Source organism: Microplitis mediator, chromosome 11 (genome assembly GCF_029852145.1).
Source record: "Microplitis mediator isolate UGA2020A chromosome 11, iyMicMedi2.1, whole genome shotgun sequence".
NCBI classification, from domain to species: Eukaryota; Metazoa; Arthropoda; class Insecta; order Hymenoptera; family Braconidae; genus Microplitis; species Microplitis mediator.
In genome coordinates, this window is record NC_079979.1 from 13402680 (window position 1) to 13426928 (window position 24249).

At 28.1% G+C, this 24249-nt stretch overlaps 3 protein-coding genes across 16 annotated transcripts in view; 1 reads left to right on the forward strand and 2 right to left on the reverse strand.

Moving 5' to 3' along the window:
* Nucleotides 1-24249, reverse strand: part of LOC130677519 (oxysterol-binding protein-related protein 8) — a 69699-nt gene that overhangs the window by 29986 nt on the left and 15464 nt on the right. For 7 of the 14 annotated variants that reach the window (XM_057484292.1, XM_057484304.1, XM_057484297.1 and 4 more), the window contains 7 exons: nucleotides 23986-24111; nucleotides 23653-23901; nucleotides 23229-23396; nucleotides 22957-22980; nucleotides 22714-22874; nucleotides 21447-21686; nucleotides 20198-21370 (listed from right to left, as the gene is read on the reverse strand). In XM_057484292.1, coding sequence (XP_057340275.1) covers nucleotide 21370; nucleotides 21447-21686; nucleotides 22714-22874; nucleotides 22957-22980; nucleotides 23229-23396; nucleotides 23653-23901; nucleotides 23986-24111 — 969 coding nt within the window. In that variant the 3' untranslated portion in view covers nucleotides 20198-21369. Of the gene's footprint in view, nucleotides 1-20197; nucleotides 21371-21446; nucleotides 21687-22713; nucleotides 22909-22956; nucleotides 22981-23015; nucleotides 23132-23228; nucleotides 23397-23652; nucleotides 23902-23985; nucleotides 24112-24249 lie in introns of those variants that run through there. The other 7 variants (XM_057484295.1, XM_057484301.1, XM_057484294.1 and 4 more) reach the window with 5 other exon arrangements.
* LOC130677523 (uncharacterized) lies at nucleotides 139-8275 on the reverse strand. The gene is made up of 8 exons (XM_057484307.1): nucleotides 8261-8275; nucleotides 6328-6948; nucleotides 5583-5727; nucleotides 5352-5501; nucleotides 5032-5198; nucleotides 3413-3621; nucleotides 2982-3338; nucleotides 139-2895 (listed from the first exon to the last, which is right to left on the reverse strand). Exons 2-8 carry the CDS (start codon nucleotides 6931-6933, stop codon nucleotides 2571-2573), a joined length of 1959 nt encoding a protein of 652 aa, XP_057340290.1. The 5' UTR covers nucleotides 6934-6948; nucleotides 8261-8275; the 3' UTR covers nucleotides 139-2570.
* Nucleotides 9554-12958, forward strand: LOC130677526 (uncharacterized). The gene is made up of 3 exons (XM_057484312.1): nucleotides 9554-9875; nucleotides 9949-11302; nucleotides 12703-12958. Exons 1-3 carry the CDS (start codon nucleotides 9669-9671, stop codon nucleotides 12783-12785), a joined length of 1644 nt encoding a protein of 547 aa, XP_057340295.1. The 5' UTR covers nucleotides 9554-9668; the 3' UTR covers nucleotides 12786-12958.

Below are 24249 nucleotides of genomic sequence, written 5' to 3' on the forward strand. Positions count from 1 at the left end.
CATAAATACCAAATATTACATATGTGAACATACGTAGATAACTTTGCCGCAAAATATAAGATGACATGTTTGCAATATATTTTTAATTAATTACATTGTAATTTTAATCAAGATCATGGTTTAATTTTCATAATTACGTGAAATATCAATGCTTATGTGTAATTAGTAAACTTAATTAAATTTGAATATAAAAATTTCTAAAAATAGAAAAAAAATTTCAATGTGTTATTTTTCTTCAAAAGAAAAATATTTACATTAATATCAATAAATAAATAATATCAATAATTACAGTGATAATAAATCATATAATTTATTCGTGTCATCGAAAAGTATCATTTAAGATATAAATGTTTGATTAGTTACACCAAGGGTCATATTTTTGTCGAGATGATGGGATGTTAAAAATCCTCCCTCAATGACAACAACTAAACACCCTTACGTAACACATTTTCATTTGGATTATTATTATTATTACTATTATGATAATGATAATAATACTAATATTAATGTTTGACACAATGATAGAGGATAATAGAGAAGGTAACGGGGTTTTATGATGAGTATAGAAATGGGCGTCAAAAATTATGATCGACTGCTGATTCTCTAGTTTTATATATATATGTATGTATGTATGAATGTATGGATGGATGGATGGGACACTTGAGGGGATAAAAATGCATAACTTGAGGGTCCAGGTTCGAGTCTCCTCGACTGGCGACTCTTGAAAGTTTTACAAGACCCCCGGAGAGAAAAATTCGCTACGGCCAGCTGTAACACTCGGGCTGATATTTTTGTCTTTATTTACTGCATTATAGGTTTTTACATGTGAATTACGAGTTGTAGTCAATGGTTTCGTGTAATTTGTAGCTGATTTCTTGTTTTGTTGAGATCTAGCTAAATTGACGCAATGCGCGATAATTTTCCAAAAAAAGGGTAAGATTTTTTTTTTTTTGTGAAAATTGTTAATCAGATGTCTGCCCAATTCCAAAACCTAATAAGAGCCAAATATTTATAAGAAAAACATTAGACGAGTTATTAAACGCAAAATCACTTGAAAGTTTTATAAATTTTTTTTCCCGAACAATGTATGTCATATCCCGTGCATGTATGTCATATATATTTTTCTATACGAGTTAGCATCCTTATTCCATTGTATTTTTAATTCAACTTTTTTGCAAAGTCATACATTGCTTGTGAAGACTGTACATTCTGTAAAAAAAATTGCGGAGTGAATACGGAGTAGATGAGTGTATATTTATTTAATCCCCTTGGAGTGAAATTCACTCTAAAGCGGAATTTTTTTTAACATTAAAACTCCGATCGGAGTATATGCGGTTTTAAATAAAATCCAGATCACTCCGCTGGAAAAAATTCCTATTTACGCCGTATGGGAATAGATTTTTTTAACACTCCGGAAGTCCGAGTGACGGAGTGAATACGGATTTAAATAAAATCCGTGATCACTCTGAATTGTACAATTAATAGTTCCAAATTATACTCTATTTATTAATACATAAGTTTTAATGTTTACAGTAAAGGCTACGACCTTTACAAACTCGGGTTAGAAAAAATATATTCGCGATTGTAAAAATTACAACAATGACGATTTCAAATTGTGATATTTTAAGTTATTCTTCATGTATATAAAAAAATTGTTTTTTAGAATTTGCACAGCCTATGACATTTTCCACTCATTTTTGAATCCGTTTTTTATTAAAAATAAAAAATTCACAATACTTTTTTTGGCAAAATATATTTGACACAAATTAAAAAATTGGCTCTGATAATAATTTGTAATTAGGGAGCCCCTGTTCATAGAAAAAAATTTTCGATTGTTTGTTAGTTAAAAATAGTTTAAAGCAAAGAAGAAATGAACTATTTTTGTACGTTAAAAATCGCCAGTTTGGTAGAAAAAGTTTGATGCAGAGCAGTAATGGTCAGATAGAAAATACGAATATTTTTTCATAACTACATACCGACGTAGAAGTTACTTTTATTTTATCTCTTGAAGGTAGGAATTCATATTTATCAACACAGCAAGATGTTACGAAATATTTTTCCATTACTGTACTTATGTAGAGGGCAAACCATCATTATTCTGATGTTCTGGATATCAATTTTTCAAATTTTCAAATTCAAAATTCGAAAGTAAACCGAGTTTCAATAATTTTTTAGTTTTTTTTTTTTATTTTTCTGAAAAATGTGTCAAAGAAAACAAAATTTATATCGTTTTATTCATTTTTCGAAAAGTTATGGGTAAATGATAAAAAAAAACCTTTTGTCTTCGACCATTTTTTACTATAATGTTCGAAATTTACCTAGAAGTCTTCTTCAATAGGTAAAAATAATTTCAATCTGCACAGAAAAAAAGGATTTCTTGGCACAAGAAATATTTTGCACTACGAATTGAAGACACAAATTTTCTTATTTGTAGACAACATTTATTATGCAAAAAATTTATTGGGACCATTTAATTTTCTCGAGTAAAAATTTTTGCATCAAGAAATCCTTTTTTTCTGTAGCAAATTGAAAATTGAAATTCTCTAAGTACTAAACTGAGTGCATAACAATTAAGCAACTGGGGATGTGATAGTCAATTTATCGGCATAGTCTTCACCAATGAAATGCATATATTTTGGGGAAATATATTTGAAAGCCAAAAACCCGGCATAGCCAGGTTGACTCTTGTAAAATAATCCAAGTCCACCTAGTGGTACTGCTGGCGATAAATCGATCGGTTGCATGTCCAAAAACGGAATTGTCGCATGGCTTTCATAGGTATCCGACCATCCAGACCTCGTCAAATCGACGTGATGACTTCCCGACTCACTCATTTCATAGGTTTGTTCCTTTATTTCCAAAGGTGTAATCAGGTCAAATAAATCTATACTTACTCTTCAGTAAATAAAAAGTTCAAAAAATTTACGAATAAATTTGGTAACATATACTATTTTATGGTAGCGAGATTAGCTGTAATTTACCTTGAAACTTCATAATTTAGTGGATAACGCAAACTAGTCTGTCCAATACTAATTAAATTATTAGAATCATACATTTCAGTTCCTTGTATCACCAACGCCAAATGGTTATCATCCAACTTTTCAAACTTAACACCCGTCACAAATTCTCCATCAGGCAATAAAATATCATCCAGATTAAATGATCTCAATGTTTCAGAAAGCACAGCATAGTTTGGATGATTTTCTCTTGTATAGCTCCGGTCATCTGTATTCCATCTTAGAGTATCAGGATCAACTTTACCGTTAACAAACGTCCCACATTGAATTTCAATGTTAATTATGCCATCTTGAACATGGAATCGCGTATTTGTTACAACTCTGGCGATGAAAATCAAATTATAATAGAAAAAAAAGCTAATGACTTTTAAAACAAAAAAAAATTAGTATCTTACTCGTTTATATCGGTACTGCATGTTTGCAATAATAAACTCAATTTACGGACACTAAAAATAGGATCTGAGAATTCATCACAAAGACAATGTTCTCCTAAACCTGGATAAGTCCCTAAGGCGCATTTTTTATCCTCACCTCGAGAAGCATAATCCGTGAATTCTGAAAATGGTGATAAACAATTTGATCTATAATGATTGGGAATGAATACCTGAAATTTATAGTTTTACGCGAAATAACGTGATGAGTACAATTGCTAGGCCTTTATAAAATTAATAAATTTAAGAGGGGTCTGCACTTTTCTTTCTATCACACTCAAGTCAACGATCGGTTCTACCCTTGTTGCACTTTGGACAATAAATGGAAACTTTGCCCACGTTTTTCTCTTAAACAAATGAACATTTTTGAAAAATGAAAACGTAGATTGCTAGATTATAGAGTAATGCATCGAGCTTTGTCCTTAATTTTGCGTTTAGAGGTTTTATTTGAGAAAAAAGCTTGGGCTTAATTTATTACACGGTAAAAAACGATTCTCAAAATTTAGTTATAATTACTATGCGGAAATTAACCCGAAACTACTGATGGCATCCGATAGCTGTTACTTTTGGCATAAGTGAAAATTGCTATTCCATAAGTAGAAAATACAACACTTAGTAAGTTTTAAATTATGAGAGCACTTTAGGGTAGTCGTTAAAAATTAAATTTTCTCAGGCGCCCCATAAAAAGCTTCTCTTTAGTGAAAAAATACGTGGGGAAGTTGGTTTCTTCTTTTTAAGTAAAAAGAACACGTGCCGCAGGACGATCAAAGTTAATTTCTCGATACAATCGCGGTTTTTTTTAATATCTCATGAAATATGCAGATTAAAGGAACAAATGAAAGGAACAATTTTGTAGGAAATTGAATTCTTGACAAAAAAGGTCATATTCAGTTTTTTTATAAAATTTGTATTTATGAAGATATTTTAAAAAAACGTTTTTAGATCTTATCAACTGAGCATTTTAAGGATTACGAATATTTCAAATAACGTTTTTTCTTAAATATAGACAAATTCGTAACTCGTAACATATCAATCATTAATGCTTATTGTTGTTTTTATATACTTAGAAAAATGTTATTTTCAAAATTTGTAATCCTTAAAACGCTCAATTCATCAGATCTAACAAAAGTTTTTTTAAAATATCTTCATAAATACACATTTTATAAAAAAAATGAATATGACCTTTTTTGTCAAAAATTTAATTTCTTACAAAATTGTTGCTATAATTTTTTTCTTTAATCTGCATATTTCATGAGATATTTAAAAAATACCGCGATTGTGTCGAAAAATGAACTTTGATCGTCCTGCAGCACGTGTTCTTTTTACTTAAAAAGAAAATACCAAATTCCCCACGTATTTTTTCACTAAAAAAAAGTTTTTTATGGGGTGCCTGAGAAAATTTAATTTTTAACGACCACCCTAGAGCACATTTTACTTATGGAATAGTAATTTTTTAACTTTATCAAAAGTTATCGGATCTCATTAGTGGTTTCGGATGAATTGACACATAGTAATTTTTGCTTACTTATTTTCCGTGTATAGACCCTCCTTAAATTTATGAAATGTTTACATCAGAAACTTACGTGTGGGCAATGCTTAGTGGCAATAAGTTCTGGAACAACCAAATCTGCATACTCCGCATAATGTCCACATTCATATTCTATTCCTCTTCTATCAGGTATGAAATTGTCATCAGGGCTGCTTTGAGTTCTAACAGATGCGTAGTTTTTGATACGAATATAATTTTCTCCTGATAGCAGATGTTCAAAAAAAATATAAAATTATTAACTAAAATGTTAATTGCATTAAAAAAATTAGAAACCGGTGCAAAATAAAGGCAGGAAAAATATTTATTTTTACATCCTCAAATTGTTCCGATTTCTGTTTGTGTTCTGTATGAAACCTTCTTTCCATGGTTGAGGATCACAAGAAATTGAAGATTTGAAATTGATATCATTATTATTATTTAAATAATACTGTATGGATTCAGTTATTTTAATAACACTTTGTTTATAAATATTGAGATACTCGAGTTGTCTATCTTTATAGAAATCTATAAATAAAATTACTTATTTTATTTTAATCTATAGTAACATTAATAAAGATTTTTTTATTAAATTACAGGTATAATTACTTGGATCAGTCGACTTTAGTTTACGATACTGATAAGCCAATATAATCATAGTATAGCCTTGGGTGACTGTTCCTAATACGTATTCGTAAAAATTGTATAGTTTATCGTAAGCAGAAATATCATTACAATCACGATGATAATTTTTCTAAAATGATAAGAAAAAAAAAAAAAGTAAACATCATGATTTATTCATTAGTACACGGAAAAATTATTCTTGTTTGAAATGCTGTGGTGTCATTCCTGTCAAAAAAATCTATATGGGGATCCAGCCTATGGGTTCCCATGCAATCCCACGTGGATTTTTTTGATAGGGATAGTAAAGCCGGACCCTGTTGACCACCTGACGGAAATTTGAATAAACACATGCAATAATTACTATGACCACAGTAAGATTTATATGATTACAATAATTTGTGATATAATGTCAATTTTACTATGAGCGTAGTTATTTTTGCATATTTTTATTTCAATTTCTGCAGGTAGTCCACATGGTCCAGCTCTACTATGACACCATCATGGAAAAATTGGAATCCAACTGGTTACTGTTCTGAGCACACGACCCAGTAAAGTCCCGCACAGTAATTAGTCTGGTGCTGCACCACAACCGAGCATTTTTTTTTCAGCACCGTACTAATTCGGGTGCAAAACAGTAACCAGTCGGGTTCTAATTTTTCCGTGAGCATTTCAAACGAGAATAATTTCTCTACTCCACGCGTGTATAATAAAATGAAGTTGTCTTTATTACCTCATTCCTAGAATAGGCGACAGCTATTTCAAAAATATTTTTTCTTGCATAATTATTTCTGTCAGCCAATTCAGTGGCCTTTAAAATATCCGTTAGTTTATCTTTCAAGTCGTCGCCATCAATAATTGAGGAAATATATGTATCAACAGAATCATGACAATAGTTTTTTATTTGAGCATAAATACTAGAAAAATCATTTTTATATCTAGTCTCAATTATATTTAATTTATTATTTATTTCTAACATGTAATTCATATCTTCTCTCAAAGCGGTTTCCAAAATTACTCGGATGGCATTTGCGTTCATGACAGAAGTCAAATTTTTAACTTGGTCCTTTACTTGGTCTATTTTCAAACACGCGTTGTAGATGTCATCGAGTTTAGTTGTTACTTCATTTTGAAATACTTGATCGCTATCATCGTTTTTTATTAACTCAATAAGACCATTCATACCAGTAACTAGTGTAGTAATACCGTTAATTATATTAACTAAACCTTTAACTTGATTTGCTGGATTCGGTATTGATTTGACATCAGCGATCAATAATGTCAAGCAAAAAATTATGAAGATCAATCGAATGATCGATGATTCACATTTTAAACCCATCTTAACTGGTACCAGCTAAATTGTATATATTTAAAAAAATTTTTTGTTCTATATTAACAAGTAAAATATTACATATATCGTTAAAATAAAGTATCAAAATTATCTTAATAACAAGCCCTTAATTTTTCTTACCTGTAAAAATTGGTAACAGAGTCAAATATTTTTTATGACAAATTCCAATTTTATAAACCCTTATTTGTATGCACAAAATTTAAAAGTGGCGGTAAAAAGTCATTGCCTTTCGACTAACAAAATATAATAACGTCTTATCTCCCGGGTCAAAATATCTAGCCTCAATCTAGCCTCATCGAACCCAAGTAAACCTCAATCCAGCCTTACTGAGTAAAAAAAGCATTTTGAGCCTCAAACGATGTTCAAAAAGCCTCAATAAGCCTCAAATAATACTAATCGATTTTAAATTACATAGTCGAGACTAGGTTCAGTTGAGGCTCAGCGAGGCTTATTAATGTGTTTATATCTTTGTTTTTTCCCTCAGCTGCTTCCGCGACATTGCCAAACCCTCAATAATATGTATCTCTTCAATTATTTAAATAATTACAACGGTAACACTATATTGTTAAAATCTTATCATATTTTAAAAATATTCATGACATGTGGTTTTTTATTTCTGAAACTTGGGAGGTTAATAATGAAAAAATCGAATAAGTCACGACAGAAGCTTGTCCGCCATAAGAGTCTGTGTGTAAGAAATTTAAAAACGTCATATTTAAATCTTTTTTTCTAAAAAACTAGACGGTGGATCATATTGAAATTTTGAGAATACATAGATAAAGTACTTCTTTACATGTATACTAAGTTTCAAATCTTAAAGTTGAAAAATCCTTTTTACATTAGATTCGGTCGAACCTCCTTAATGAGAATCTTTGAACATCATTTGAGGCTCAAAATGCTTTCTTTACTCAGTGAGGCTGGATTGAGGCTTACTTGGGTTCAATGAGGCTAGATTGAGACTAGAGATATTTTCACCCGGGATGTATCTTACACTGTAAAAAATTTGCGGAGTGAACGCGGAGTAAATCCGGAGTGAATGCGGGTCGGATGATTGTTTATTTAATCTCCTTGAAGTAAAATTTACTACGAAGGGAAGTTTAATTTAATATTGAAAATCCGGTTCGGAGTGAAATTAACTTCTAAAAGGAATTTATTTTAATATTAAAACTACGAAAGAGAATGAATGCGAATTGATATAAACTCCAGATCACTCTGAGTAACGGAGTGGATTCGGATTAAAACAAAATCTATAATCACTCCCAATTTTTTATAGTGACGTATTTACGATTTTAATGTAAAAAAAGCAACACAATACTTGTGATAACTCAATCAGTGACGAAAAGTTCAGATTAGTACTTCAGTAATAATTTTCAGCAAGTTTTCACTAATTCGAAAAACAAACTACTAAATTTTCTGAAAACTTACTCAAGATTACTTCCAGGGTTTTTCTAACAATTATATGATGATTATTGTCATTATCAGTGACGCCAAAGTTTCTGCGGATCGAGGTCATCAAAACATAAGGAAAAATGAAAAATAAAATTTTTTTTCATGTTTTTAATGACCTCCATCTGTCAACTTCTCGGCCTTGATCTTGATCTTTACATTAAGATCAAGTTCGCGTTATCTGTATGATATACAAAATAATCGTCTTATTATTATAACTCCCACAATGTAATGTTAATATCACCAGTTTATTTTTTTTGCAATGTGGATTTGAATTTAAAAATTCATTAAAATATGAAAATTTTTTAACTATCTTTTCATTTTCAAAATATATTTTATCAAACATATCCCTTATAAGTTTAGAAAATTTTATAAAATTCAATAGATTCTCATAGGAATTTCATAGAAATGAACAAATTCTACATAGAAAAAAAAGATTTCTTAGCCTGAGAAAAATTTTACTCGCCCCAAGAAAAAGTTTTGCATTATGAATTGAAAACAAAAATTTAATAAATAAAATGTAAGTATAAAAAAAACCAAAAATTTGTACTTAGACAATTAAAAATTAGCGCGCGCATTTTTTTATATTTAATTATTTAAATTAATTTATATATTTATTTATTTATTATTTAAAACTTATAAATTGTCTGATGTCTGATACATTCACACTCATTTCTTAAAATAAGTATAGAAGTTCTTAATAAATCAAGGAAATATAATTACTGGGTTAAAGTTTATGTTTACTATGATTAAGAATATTATTTGTTTGTATAGTACCGAGTAAATATTTGTTTAAATGAAGTATTTGTACTTGAGAAAAGTTCTTTTTTCAGTGTACTTTAAAAACTAAGCTCTTCATTAAATAAAAATTTAGTATTTGAATACTGATCAAAATTTTCTCCATTCAAATCGAGTAATTTGAAAAGTTACAAATAATTCGAAAAGTTACGAATAATTTAAAAAGTTTCGAATTTTTCGATTCAAATGCCTCTAGTATTTTATTACCATAAGATTTTTTATCAAACTTATTTATTTATATGAAGAAAATTTAAAAAAAACCATCACAATCGTTTATTTATAAAATAATTCATTTTTAAAGTATAGAATTTTCATATATATATTATATACCAAACATATAACGAGTACAGTCAGAAATATTGGCGCTAGCATCAGTCATATGTTTACCTCTTAATGAGATCCGATAAAAACAAAGTATACAAAGTCTTTTAAAAGCTATACCAAAGTATAAACAACCAATAAAACAAAAGTTTAACAAAATGACAGCAACAAAACCATTAGAAATACCTTTACCTCTGTACATAAAAAAAGAAAAGGACGAAAAAATATCATCCGATGAAAGTGATGATACAGATACCGACAACAGTGATAGTACATCATCCTCACTATTATTGCAGCCTTCTATTTTGCAAAAAGATTGTCTCAGTACAGTTGATCTCAACGATTTCCTTCGTTTGACATCAATGGTAATTATTTTAATTCCACTTATTAATATTATTAATCCCTATATATATAAATAAATATATATTTAAATTATAGGTAAGGCGTGTTTACTTTTCATATTTACACAAATCAATTATAAACAATTACAACGTGTGCTGCTCTTCAATAAAAGGTGAGAAAGATATATCACGTGGTGATTTGAAAAAATTTTCAAGTCTTTTGGAACTTAATGCAGTTCGCGCCTCTATTGAAACGTCACTTTATCGCCAAGCGATTTTGAAAATAATAACAGACGTCAAAAACGATACTTTGAATAATAAAATTCATAATAAACTAGCAGTTTATCTTGATACCCCGCCTAAAACAGTTGATGTTGCTGTACAAACTTGTTTTGAAGACGAAATAATTAAAAATAATTTGAATTTTTCAAAAAATACCGCCAATGTCACGAACAATTTAAATAAACAAGATAATAATGACAGCTGTCAATTTTTTGACAGTCGATTATCAGAAGAATTAAAAATTAATGATTTAAAGTCAACTGGTAGTGAGCAAAGGGTTGAACAAGACGGCGAATTTGAAAAACAAGATGGCGGATTTGAAAATAAAGATGAAGGTATGGAATCAAAAAATGATATTAATGAGATAGAAGATAAAATAAATAAAAATATAATTGATGTTTTTGGTAACTCTGTAAGTAATGGCGATGATAATATCGGTGATGACGACACGACCTGTCAGGATATTGAAAATATTGATGAAGATACTCACGATACTTTAGTTCAGCATTTAGAGAGCATGTTTTGTGAAAGTGATGACAGTAGTGATCTAATGGCATTAATTGAAAAACATTCGGGTGTTAGTAAGTCGAGTATTGACATGGAAGTTAATAAATTAATTAAAACAAATAGTAGCAGCAATAGTAATATTAATAATAGTAGTAATTTAAATATAAATATTAATGGTAGTAGTAATAAATTAGACAGAAATAAAGTTAAAAAAAAAGAATTGGAGGTTAACGAAGCCGGTAAACGCAAAGTATCGTTCATTGAATATCAAAAAATGAAAAAGCGATCGCTGGATGACAGTAATAGAGTTGAAGACAAGCAGACGAAAAAAATGAGAGGAGTTTGGCTGGTGGAGAGGATCCATCAGGTATCGAAGTTGAGGGCCAAGATGCTGGAGCTGTCGGTGAGGAACTACAGGAAACACGGAAGGCTGAGGGATAAATTTCAGGAATTGTTTGGAGATGATGATGAGGATGAAATGATGCCAGAGTCCCCGGTTCATATCGAAGAGCATTTGAATGCTTGCAAAGAACGCATTGCACCCTGGGTTGTTAAATACTTGATGCCGTATTATGAAAAGAAAATAAATGGCAATAAACTGTTGTTTAAAATCGTTGCCAAACATGTTTCGGATAAACTTATTTTAGAAAATACTTTTCCTGGTAAGTTTATTTAATTATTATTTTTTTAGTTAATTAAAAGCATTTTCTATTCTCCCTTTCCACTTTTTAAAAATATTCAATGACTTTCAATTGTAATGACCACGTGGTTATATTTAGGGTACATTCCACTAAGCGTTCAAAACGCTCAAAATCCTATCTAAATACACGTGAGCGTGGCGTTGTGAACGTCAAGTGAAACGCACCCTTAATTGACGTTAAAATTTTAATAATTAATTTTAAAAAAATTAAAGCATTGATTTGAAATATGAAAACGCAGCTACGATTTCGCTGACATAGAATTTAAAAAAAATTACTTACAGTTGTCATCAATTAGGAATTAAACGAAATTTGGTAAATAAATTTTAGTCTGAAAAATTTGTCGTTCAAAATTATGAAGATTTTACTGAAATTTATTTTCCAATTTCGTTTAACTTCTCGTGTAAAAATAAATTTTCGTTCATAATGAATTTAGATCTGAATTTCATGACGAAACTCAGATCGTGATACAAATATGACTTTCATCATAAATTAACTCCAACTTTCCGTCTAGTAAATCAGTATCAATTACAAAATTAATTTATTACGTCTTTAAATTGGACTTGGGATGACTTCGATAGAAACTTGACTGAATTTTTACTGAATTAAACCTTTTGTAAAATTTACCGATTCAGAAATTACCAATAAACTTCTTCCATCAAGTACTTGAGTTACGTAAATCAATTTCGATTCTAAAATTAATTTAGTGAATGAACTTCGGATCACTTGGATTTAAATTTTACTGTCATAATTTTGACGTGATTAAAGTTGTTGATACAAATTCATGATAAAAGTCATATTTGTGTCACGATCTGAGTTTCAATATTAAATTTATATCTAAATTCATTATGAACAATAATTTTTTTACACGGGTCCCAATTGATATCAATGATATTAAAGTTAGCCGGCGTTTAAGATTTTTTGAATTTTTTTCAAAATGATAAATTAGGGTAGAAGTAGTATTTGTGGCCACTGCTCCGTTTTTGGAGATATAAAACTTTATTTTAATTAATGAATAAGTGTAAAATAAAATTTCCATTTTAATAGTGGGGTAAAAGTATCTTTGTAGACATTTTTAAAATTAATTATGTCATTGCGTTTTTTACTAACTACTATTTAAATTTTTCAAGTGTCCAAAACTGGCCCTACGGTGGCCAAAAACGGTACCTGTACCCTACAAAAAAAAAAAAAGGTTTTAAAAAATTGCTCCTACTTTCCAATTAAATGCTTTAACTTTTTTTGTAATTAATTATCAAAATTTTAAGTCAGTCATTGCAATTGAATATTTAGAAAAGTGGAGGGCACTACCTGAGAATGGCCTCAATTGATATAAATATTTATTAATAATTTTTTTTTTGTTCTAGAGGAAGAATGCGTCAATAAATATATAAAAAATTATTTTAAAAACAAATCATGTATCAAAACAGAAGCTGATATTTATATCTAGATTTATTATTAACGATAAGTCAGTAGAAAATTTATAAATAAACTAGATTAATTTTTTTCAATCTATTATTGAAATTAAATTTTTTTTTGCTCAGTATTATCACCAACAGCTTTTTGTTTTAACGTTTTTTTTTATTTTAACTCTGTACAAAGTCATTAATTTACAAAACGTTATTTGTAATTATTTGTAATAACTCATTTTGTATTTACTATTAAAATTGTTTTTAATTTTAAGTAGACAGATAATAATAATCATTGTTACTGTTAACAACAATAAAATTAATTTTTTTTTAATGAAATATGTTTTACTTAAATACTTTTCACTTATTATATCCTACTCGATTCTGACGCCCCGTAGAGGGCACAATTTTGACAAGATTGGCAGCTAGCAGTTGTTTGCTAAACCATAAAAATAATTATTGCTACAGCTTTAAAATTGATAGCTCTAAAAACTATTAACTAGAAAAAATGTAAATATGTTTTTTTGCTTCCTAAAAGGTTTATAAGTATAATGTAAAAGGCTTTATACCCGCTCACTTTTCATTGGAGTGAGATTAAATCACTCAATATAAATGATTAAATAAAATGAAAAACCATATTTTTTTTTAACTTCCCGCTAAGAAAATCGACGATTTTCGAAAATTGGGAAGTTATTGTTTTCACCCCGATTTTCGAAAGTCGAGTTTTCATCAGATGTCGACGTTTTGAGGTCCTAGGAAGCTATTCTGACTATTTTCAGAATGATGTCCGAGTGTATGTATGTATGTGTGTGTGTGTGTGTGTGTGTGTGTGTGTGTGTGTGTGTGTGTGTGTGTGTGTGTGTGTGTGTGTGTGTGTGTGTGTAAACTCTTTGTAACTTTTTAACTAATGAATCGATTTGGATGGTTGAAGTGGCAATCGAAAGAGCTTGTTGGCCCTCAACTTTCCTGAAAATTTCAGATCATTTGATCAAGTAGACTCGAAAATATTGGCGAATTACGAAAAAAAAAAAATTTTTTTTTTTAATTTTTTTAGTGATTTCTCAGAAACGGCTTGAACGATCGACTTCAAAATCTAATCAGCTCTAGAACTTTATAAGCCGCGTCGAATGCCACCTCAACCATCTCAATCGGTTAATTTGTTCGAGAGATATCGTTGGCGAAAGAAATGATAAAAAACGGTTTTTTACGATTATCTTTGAAGTGACTCATTCAATCAACTTCAAAATCTAATCAGCTCTAGAACTCGATAAAACGCGCCAATTGCCACCTCAAACGTCGAAATCGGTTGATTAGTTCAAAAGATATCGGCGCTGAAAAGTTAAAAAAATAACATTTTATGTCATTTTTTCCGGATAAATCAAAATATAATGTGCTAAAATGTGTCTGAAATCATACCAACTCTTTTTCAATATAGTCTCTTTCGATCATCAGATAGTGTCATGTAACTTGTTCCTTAGTTTTAAACATATTGTCAGCAAAAAATTGAAAAAACCCAGTCTTTAATGTTTTTCTCGGATATTCCATATATTATTGCTCTGACCTAAGTCAAAACTCATTCAAATCTTGATTTTGATCACTGACATTGATTTCTGCCTCGATACATGTACTTCAGAAAACATAATCGAAAATAAAAATTTATAAGCCGCTTCTTCATTAACGATTTTCGATTCTTAACTTTAAAACTCTAGCTTTTAACGTTACTTGTTAGATCTTGAAAAGCTCATAAAAAAATGATTGCATGTAATAGCATTTTCGAGCTCGAAGAGCCCGAAAATATATTTACAGTGACGTTTTCAAGCTCCTTGAACTCGAAAACAGCGGGAAGTTTTGGGGCTGGCCCGCAGGGTCAACCGACGCCCAGATTTTTTTTTATAGTTATTTTTTGTAGTTTTAAGTATTTGAATAAAACTTCAGTTTGGAGAATAATGTTGAGCAATCTGCAGTCACTACGTGACTGTCCAAATATCACTACTAAACTTATAAAATACACAGGAAAAAAAGTTTTTTTGCTGCAAAAAATTTTTACTTATCCCAAGAAATGTTTTGCATTGTGAATTGAATACAAAAATTTTCCTATGGCGAGAAAAGATTTTTTTTGGCAAGAAATGATTTCTTGCGCCAAATAATTTTTTCTGGTTTTAAATAAATTTTTGTTTTCAAATCACAATGCAAAAAATTTCTTGGGGTAAGTAAAAATTTTCTTAAGGCGAGTAAAGATTTTTTGCGTCAATGAATCCTTTTTTTTCTGTGTACGCTCTTTTGGCTTTGGGAAGCTCTCTAAAACCAAAAGGGAGCACAAAAATATGTCGTTTTGGAATTAGTAACGTGATATAAATAATATAGCTATATATTCAGTGACATGTAGTCATATTTAGTGACAGAATAATTAAAGTATTAATTTATTTAAAGAAAATAAAGACGATTGTTTTTTTTCCCGCGTAATTTAAATGTAATTCGAATGATATAGATAAATCGATTTATCTCAATGATTGGCAATAAAAAAGAGTTGAAACTAAGAAAAGGCACAAATTCAAGTCAAGACCTTTCTAACGATACCAAATTTCATAACATTAATCAATTCTATCATATAGACATACCGGGAACAAAATTTTCCTTATTCTCTTCATAATATAGATTAATTTTTTAAATAAAGTCCTCGAGTGTACCCATAGTCGCTCACTAAAAGTTGTGATGTACCATTACTCGATCAACACATGGCCCTATAGTCGCCCAAAAACAATATCAATTAAACTATGATAAGTTTATTGATTTGAAAAAATACTTTATAAATTATACTACTTTATTCTTTGATAACATAAAATTTCATGAATTTTAAAAATATATTTAATAAGATATAGTTATAAAAATTCTTAAAAAATTTGACGTAGCCTAAATTTAATCTAACGAATGAACGTAAAAGTAAAACATGCCCGGCTGAGCGCGATTTTGAAAACATTCACTTAATTTAAATTTATAATCTATTATAAAATAATTTGATACATATTTTCATATATTTAGATCCAAAAATAATTATTTATCAATAATAATATTTTTAGTTGAAATTTTTTATTATAAAAATTATAAAAAACCCATTAAACAGTTAAAGTGAGCGACTAATAGTACTGAGTGGGTATAGGGGCTTTTATTACCTTACTTTTAAAAAATTATCCAAATAGCAAACAAAATGATGCTTCGGGACTGAGGAGATTAAAATTTCTTCTATTGACATCGAGGTTCCGGGTTATAATTGTAAATCCTAATTTTTAAAGTTTTTTTTTTTCCGTGCACATAGAGCATATATGCGTCATATATCACCAATTTCCATATATACTCCATATATGGAACATATGCTTCACATATGACCAATTTTCATATACGCTCGATATATGGGCATATATAATTCATTATTGACAGGCAAATAATTCATAAGGACAAATTATTATTATTATTAAATTATTCGCTTATCCCTAATTTTTAAATCACCATAATAAAAAATTAATTTTCCTTTCAATGCTCACTTACGTAAATACTTTTTTAAAATTAATAAACACCCACAAAAAAAAATTTTTACGTAAACTATCAATAATAAAAATTGTACCAAGACAATAATTACTTAATTTATCAACTTTTTTTTATTCAAATAATTTAAAAGTCAATATACAAAAACAAATTAAAGTATTGCTCACATAAATTTCAATAACGTAAATTAGACAAATTATCAAGAGTTAATAATAATTATAAATTGGACGTTACACTGTCAAAAATTTGCGGAGTGAATGCGGAGCGGCTGACTGTATTTATTTAATTCATCCCCTTGGTATGAAATTCACTACGAAGGGGAGTTGATTTTAATATTGAAACTCTAGTTCGGAGTGAAATTCACTTCTAAAAGGAGTTAATTTTTATCTGAAGTCAAATCCAGGATTTAAATAAAATCCAAATCACTCCGGAATCACTCAACTAGAATAAAAAACTTCATACCGAAGCGGCACTAAAAAAAATTGTTGACTTCTTATTGAAATAAAGTTGATAATTGGTTACCAGGGAGGCCACAAAGAAATGATTTCAAAATTCCTTGATATTTCCCGGTTTTCCAGTAAAGTTTTTCACATTTTTCCCTGATTTAGAAATTTTATTCGTATCATTTAGATATTCAAAGTTTTTATTATATTTTCATTTTTAATAATTAAATCATAAGAGAAACCAGAAAAAATGGCAATAAAATAAATTAATATTGCCTACTTTTGATTATTCGATGTTAAAAATGTATAAGTAAAATTATTTAATAAGAACTTTTATAATTTAAATAAATTCAAAATACACTGATTACAAAAATTAAGGGATATTAAAAAAAATTTCAAATTTTTTTGTAATTTTCCCCAGGTTGTAACTCGAAGGAAAATAGTCGTACAATAAAAACAAAAAGTCAAACTGTAGCTTCAAGTGTCTAGTTTTCTGATCTGGGTCTTTAAATTTTTTTATTATGCACGATTCCGGAGCAATAAAAAATCAATGATAATTATCGAAAAAAATTGATTGAAGCTCGAAGACCGTTTTTAAGACGACAAAAAATTTGGTAAATTTCTTTTTCGATCATTTTCTTAGGATTACTCCGGAACCGCACATAATTAAAAAATTTAAAGATCAGATCAGAAAACTAGACACTTGAAGCTACAATTTGCCTTTTTTGTTTTTGTCGTTTGACCATTTTTCTTCGAGTTACAATCTGTTGAAAATCAATTTAAAATTTGAAATTTTTTTAATATCTCTTAATTTTTATAACTAGTGTATAATTTAAAATTTTTTAAATTTTGAACTGTTACAATTTAATTCCCGGATACTTTTCGAAATTCCCTGACATTTCCATGATATTTCCCGGTTCGTGGCCACCCTGGTTACATAATAACAAATTGCCGCACTAAATTTAACAAAAATTCATCAACTTTTTTTGTGCCGCTTGGGAATTTACTCCGTATGCGGAGTGATTTTATTTTAAACTCCGGAACTTGGAGTGAATTGAATTTAAATAAAATCTGTGATAACTTCGAATTCACTCCCGAATTTTTACAGTGTAGACATTGGAATGAACGTACGTTTGGTCTAACAAGCAATCCCATAATTTAATCAACACACAACAGGATTTCCTATTAATTTATATATTAAATTTCGTTGTAATCTATTTTTACTTAAAAAAAAAATTACAATTTATTTATAATTAATTCCACAATACCCTTGTACTAATAAATGTAAGCCAATAAAATCTACCGATTCAAATATTTTATTTATTTATGCAGCTCTCATATTTTTGATAAAAAAAAAAATTAATATCAATAATCAAACAGAGTATATTGATAATTATATATTTAAATAACAATTTATGTTAATTTAAACTGTAGTAAATTTTAAGTATTCAAGTTTTTTTTTAATTTTCCATCACCAAAAATAGAGACTGCGTTTTTGCACAAATAGATCAATAAAAAAAAATTAATTAAATTTATAGGCTCTAATAACAATATTCACTTATAAATTTCTTATAAACGACAAATATTTAATATTATATTATTTATATATTTTTTTAATTCTTCAATTCATAACAAATATATTTTTATTCAGTGCTTACTATCGTTAATATAAACGATTTAAGTGTTTATATTTATATTTAAATATATATATTTCTGTATATTAAATAATATAACTGCAGTAACCCATAACGTAAAAAAAAGTAATAATTAGTAATTACATAAATAAATTTTAATTGTCCAACAATTCCTGGTTTTGATTGACAACTTAATTATTAATTTTTTTAAATATATTTATACATATATTAAACATATATTTGTATAATATATATAAATTAGAGGTGTGTAATTAATTTGAACTTATGGATTTATTTTTATCGAATCGAATATTAATTTTCGATTTACAAAGTCATTGAAAATTTTCAAATTAATTGAGAAATTCAAATTTTCGGTAAATTATTTAAAAAACTTTTTTTTTATAATTTATCGCAAAGGAGTTATTCGGAATTTTAGTTGAATAATTTGAAAATTTATCAACAATTCGGACCGGTTTCTATTAAAACAGAAATTGATTGGCAATCAATGATTGCATAAATTAAATATACTATAATATAAATTCAGTACAATCTAGATGATACTGGGCACGATCTGAAATTTTTTTTTACATCAGATGTTATTGAGTATACCGTTGAAATTTTTTGGTGTGGAAATGGTCCTCGCTGTCTTAAAATGAATCAGTGAAAAGTGCTGCAAATTAGTGAATATTCACTGCGAATCAGTCTCAAGTATATCACTGATTAAATCAGTGATACACTTGGGTAAATATTCACTGATTGGAGTACTTTTTCTTTCATTTCAAGAGAGTGCGGACTTAAAATATTTAATGCCGTAAGATGGACCGCGGAGTTGGATTTGATATTTGCTACTTGCTACTTACTACTTAGTAGCATTTTCCAAAATTTCGATATTGGAAAATAATCATAGAAATGGTGATGAATTCTATGATTATTCCCTTCCATCATAGCATTCTTAGCAATAGTAAATATTATATTTCATTGTTTTAAAATATTAATTTTTTTTAAGACAGTCTGCTCAGTGTGAATTGACGGCGTGAAATTTTCTTGGTGTTAAATATCAAACGCTATAAATGTTTCCTTTTAAACCATTCGGTTATTACCTCAAATATTGTCCAATAATATAATCTGTCGTGAAAAATTGTTAAATAATATACAGGCTGAAAAAAAATGCTAACTATCATTTGTTGCACTTGTGCAGTAAATGGAAACTTTGGCCGAGTTTTTCTCATAAACAAACGAATATTATCAAATAATTGAAGCGCACTTCACTAGATTAGACAGTAGTGCATCAATGTGCGGTCTGTATTCTGTATTTAGAGATTTTGTTTCCGAAAAAAATTCAGCCGAAAATATCTGATAACCCCTGTTATTAAAAAATTTTTGAAACTAAATTTTTATGAAATTTAATTTTCTGCAAAAAATGTCTCTCATAATTTTTTCTTAGGAGTAATAAGAAAGCTATAATTTCATAATTAACAAAATTTTGAATCATTCATCATGAATCTTAATTTTTAAATTACGGTGAAAGTATTGGTCGTATACGAAAATCATAAGAGACATTTTTTTTATAAAATCATGCATCATTATCATGCTTTTATGTTAACTATTACTATCGGAGGTGGTAAGCATTCTTATCTAGATGGTAATCATTCTTATCTGTGATGATAATCATTACTATGAAAAAAATTTTCAGACATAAGAAATATTATTATCTAGATGGTAACTATTACTATCGGCAATAGTAATTATTACTATATGAGAAACAAATAGTTAACATAAAAGCATGATAATGATTATCACATACAGATAGTAATCATTCTTTATTACAAGATGATGATAGCACTTCTTTTTTTTTTCAACGTGTAGGCTGAAACCCTAGTATATACACTACCGCTCAAAACTATCTGGCCACCTGCGTTGTTCATTATATTACAAACAATACTTTTATTGAAACAATTTTATTAGGTTTCATTGTTTGTATCTCACTGCAAAATACGTATTGTTATGACGTCTAATAATTTGCTAATAAATAATTAAAATTACTATGAAGTCGTTTCATTTATTCAAACTTTTACAAAATACCTGTTTCTGAGAGGCCAAATACTTTTGAGCGGTAGTGTAATTATTATTATTGATGTAAGGTAAGAGACCTAGTACCCGATCACTCCATGTATTTGTATATATATATATTTAGTAAAATTTAGTAAATATAGATATACAAATACATGAGTGATCGGGTACTGGGTCTCTTACCTTAAATATTTTTTAAATAAAAATTAAATACTTAGTGTTGAAGTAATCGACAGTTTTAAATAAAGAACTTATACATTTACACCATTGGTGGTATGAACGTTCTAATTTACACACTCAAAAATTTAACACCGTGCGTCGTGTAAATTTCACCCCGGCAATGTTTAAAAATTCAACACCAATTTATTCAAACCACACCACGGACTCAAAATTTTTTACTGTTTATATATAACCCGGGATAGGTGTTTGTTTTTTCCATGTGTGTAAAATATTTCTGATCGATGTATTCTACGTTATATTTATGTACAATCGATTTCTGTATGATAAAAACCAGCGAAATGAATTTTTAAAAATTGATAGATAATTCGAATAATTAAATTCGATTCGATCACTTGCACACCTTTAATATAAATATATTTGAGATTATCTTTAAATAAAATAACAGATTAAATAATATGTACAATTAAATTTATCTTTAAAAAAAATAAACTAAAATAAAAAAAAAAAAAAATAAACAGTAAGAAACATGATTGTAATAATAAATATGTCGTGCGTAGTTTTAAAGACTGATTAGAGTGTACATTGTCATTTTAATTACAATTAAATAATCTATATCACGTTATTATTTATTTTAATATAATTATATATCTTTTAGTTATTTTATTTGTTTGTTTTTTTTTTTATGTTTTATAAGAAGCCCAAAATTTATTATTAGTAATGGAATCTTGGAGTTATTAATTCTGTTGATTCGTCTGGGATCTAAATAAATATTATTATTAATTTATTATTTCAAGATATAATGGATTTTATTTTATTAAAGGAAAAAAAAACTTACCATGTATCTTTGGTATCACTGTTACTGTGGCTAAAAAATTTAATAATGTACTGCACGAAAAATACGATGGCGATAACAACAATAGTGTCTATGGAACTTCTTAATATATTTGAATTTGAATTTTGCTCCCGTTGGGTTCGCTGTCGGATCGCAAGCTGTTCCAGAGAACGTTGGATGCGAGTTAATTTCTCTCCTTGCTCTATCATTTGACTTTCAACTTCTTTTATTGAATGCATCATTCTAAAATTTATTAATTAAATTAATTACTATCATTATTATGACCAATTATCAATTAATTGTAAAATTATTAGGAAAAATAAAAATTTTATTTTTAGTTTAAAATATTTTTTCATTACTTAGAATCTAATTTTTTTTTTTTTTCAAAATCATCAGTCAAAAGCCGACTCAAAATATCTAGTTTTTTTCAACTTTATACGGCAGAATTCTTATTAAAATTTAAATTAAGAAATAACTCGTAGTTTGAAATTTTTTGAAAACTAAAATAATTTGTTTTTTTATAAAATTATTTTTAAAAATTTGTTCCCTTACTTTTAAATTTAACAAAACAAAAAAAATCACAATAAATAAAATTATTATAAGAGAACTAAAAAAAAGTATGATACTGAAGTTAGCCGACGTCTGATAATTTTTTTTTTTTTTTTTTTTTTTTTTTTTTTTTCAGAATAATAAATTACAAAAAAAAAAATATTTGAAAAAATTGCACCTACAGTTCTTTTAATTTTCTACATGTGCATATTTTTAGTTTTTTTTTTATTCGCAATTAATGTGTTGAAAAAACAATCCGAAAAGTTGTTGATTGTCTGTCAATTTCAGGATCATAAAAAAAGTTACATATTTTTATACTGAACATGAAAAATAAGACCGATAAATTTTTAAAAAATTATTTCTTTCAACCAATAAACAATAAATTACTCAAAATATATTTTTTCAACTTTGAAATAAAAAATTAGACTTCAAATTTAAAAATAAATTTTTTTCATCCACAATTTTTTAATGAATTATAAAATATATTTTTCATTAATAAAATTAATTTATTGTAAAAAACTATTAAGCAAAATTTTAACAAATCTTTTAATTTCAATTTTATATCAAAATAAACATCAGACAGTGTCACAAGTCTACTAAAATATCCTTTTTTCTTCAACTTTATACTACGGAATTCTTATTAAAGTTTTCAATCTTACTAATAATAATTTTTTTACCTTCACCAAATAATAAATAACAATTAAAAAAAAAAAATAGTAACCTAGCAGTATAACGCCGTCTTTTACCAACAGATTGACTCGAATCTGAATGAATGGCTTCCGAAGAACTTCCAGAATCATGAACATTTTCAACTAATGGTAAATTATTAGACAACTGCCTCTTGGATGACTTCAATACAGACAACGACGAGCGTGACTCCGCCTGTAATAACGGCATCTGAAATCATTATTACCGTCTACTCGATAAATATAAACAAAATTTTTTTTTTAAACAAAATTCTCACGTGTTTAGCCCAAAATTCGTGATACTATTCCATTACAAATTAATTTTCATTTTTATTTATATACACACACACGAATATATATATAAATTAATTTTTTTCATATTATCCGCGCAGTCATAAACAAACATTATAATTATTAAGCAAAATAAATCAGTCATTGAACAAAACATCTAGACTGAAAACAATATAAGTAACATGCAATGTAATAAAAAAAAAAAATAATCTTTTACTTTACTCACTTAAAATTTATAATTAATTATTACTTAGTGTACCTGTGATTGTGGATCTGATGATACAATACTTCCGGTACGCATTATTGGAGTCTTGTGACGTGTTTTTGTTCGTACAATATAATCTTGTTCATATTGAACGACATCATTACGCGGATCCCATGGTCTGATGTCTGCATGTCGATAAATCCAATTGCCTGTTATTATATCCTACAATAATAATAAATCAATTAATAATTAATTGTCTTCCTTAGTATTAGTAATTAATAACTGAAAACATTTGGCAGTAATTCAAGATAAAAATTAAATTTAAAAAAAACAAATTACGCAATTATGTGATTTATTTTTAAACATAAATCTTTTCCGCGTACAAACCCCGACATGTGATAAAATAAAAACAAATATTTGTATTGTCTTATCATTGAAGTCGGGATTAGATAAAAAAAAAAAAAAGTTGGTAACGAACCTGGACAAAATATTTGGGTATCCATTCAAGATTAGTTAATTGACGATCTTTGGCACGTTCACGCTGAGCTTCTTCCAAGGCCGTTTTAGCTTCGGTGGCAGCGATCTGATCTTCGCGATTGATAGCCAATGTAACTGCCAGCCACAATTTTTGACTCTCCCACTCGTTCTGTGATTCGATTGGGACTGTGTATTTTTTTAAACGCGCTTGTCTTATTTCTGGCGTTGAACTAAATAAAATACTCTCTTGCTACAAAGTTCAATGATTAATTTATTGAATTATTAGGTCGTAAATAAACTGAATAAATAAATAAATAAATAAATAAATATTTACTCCAGTTCTTTTGTCAACGATATTTATCTGTCCGTCCCAGTAACCAGATATAGTTGCCAGTGTTTCTTTCCCAAGCTTTATTCGACCAACAACTTGATTCATTTGTTCAGCACCACCCAAAAATGGCTAAATTTTTAATTAATTATTTAATACATCGCGTATAAATTTTCTAAGGATGAGTCCTAGCAACAAATATTTTTGCAAATCATAAGGGCGTATAATTTTTTTTCTATCGAATTATTCTTTATCTACAAAACAATAAAA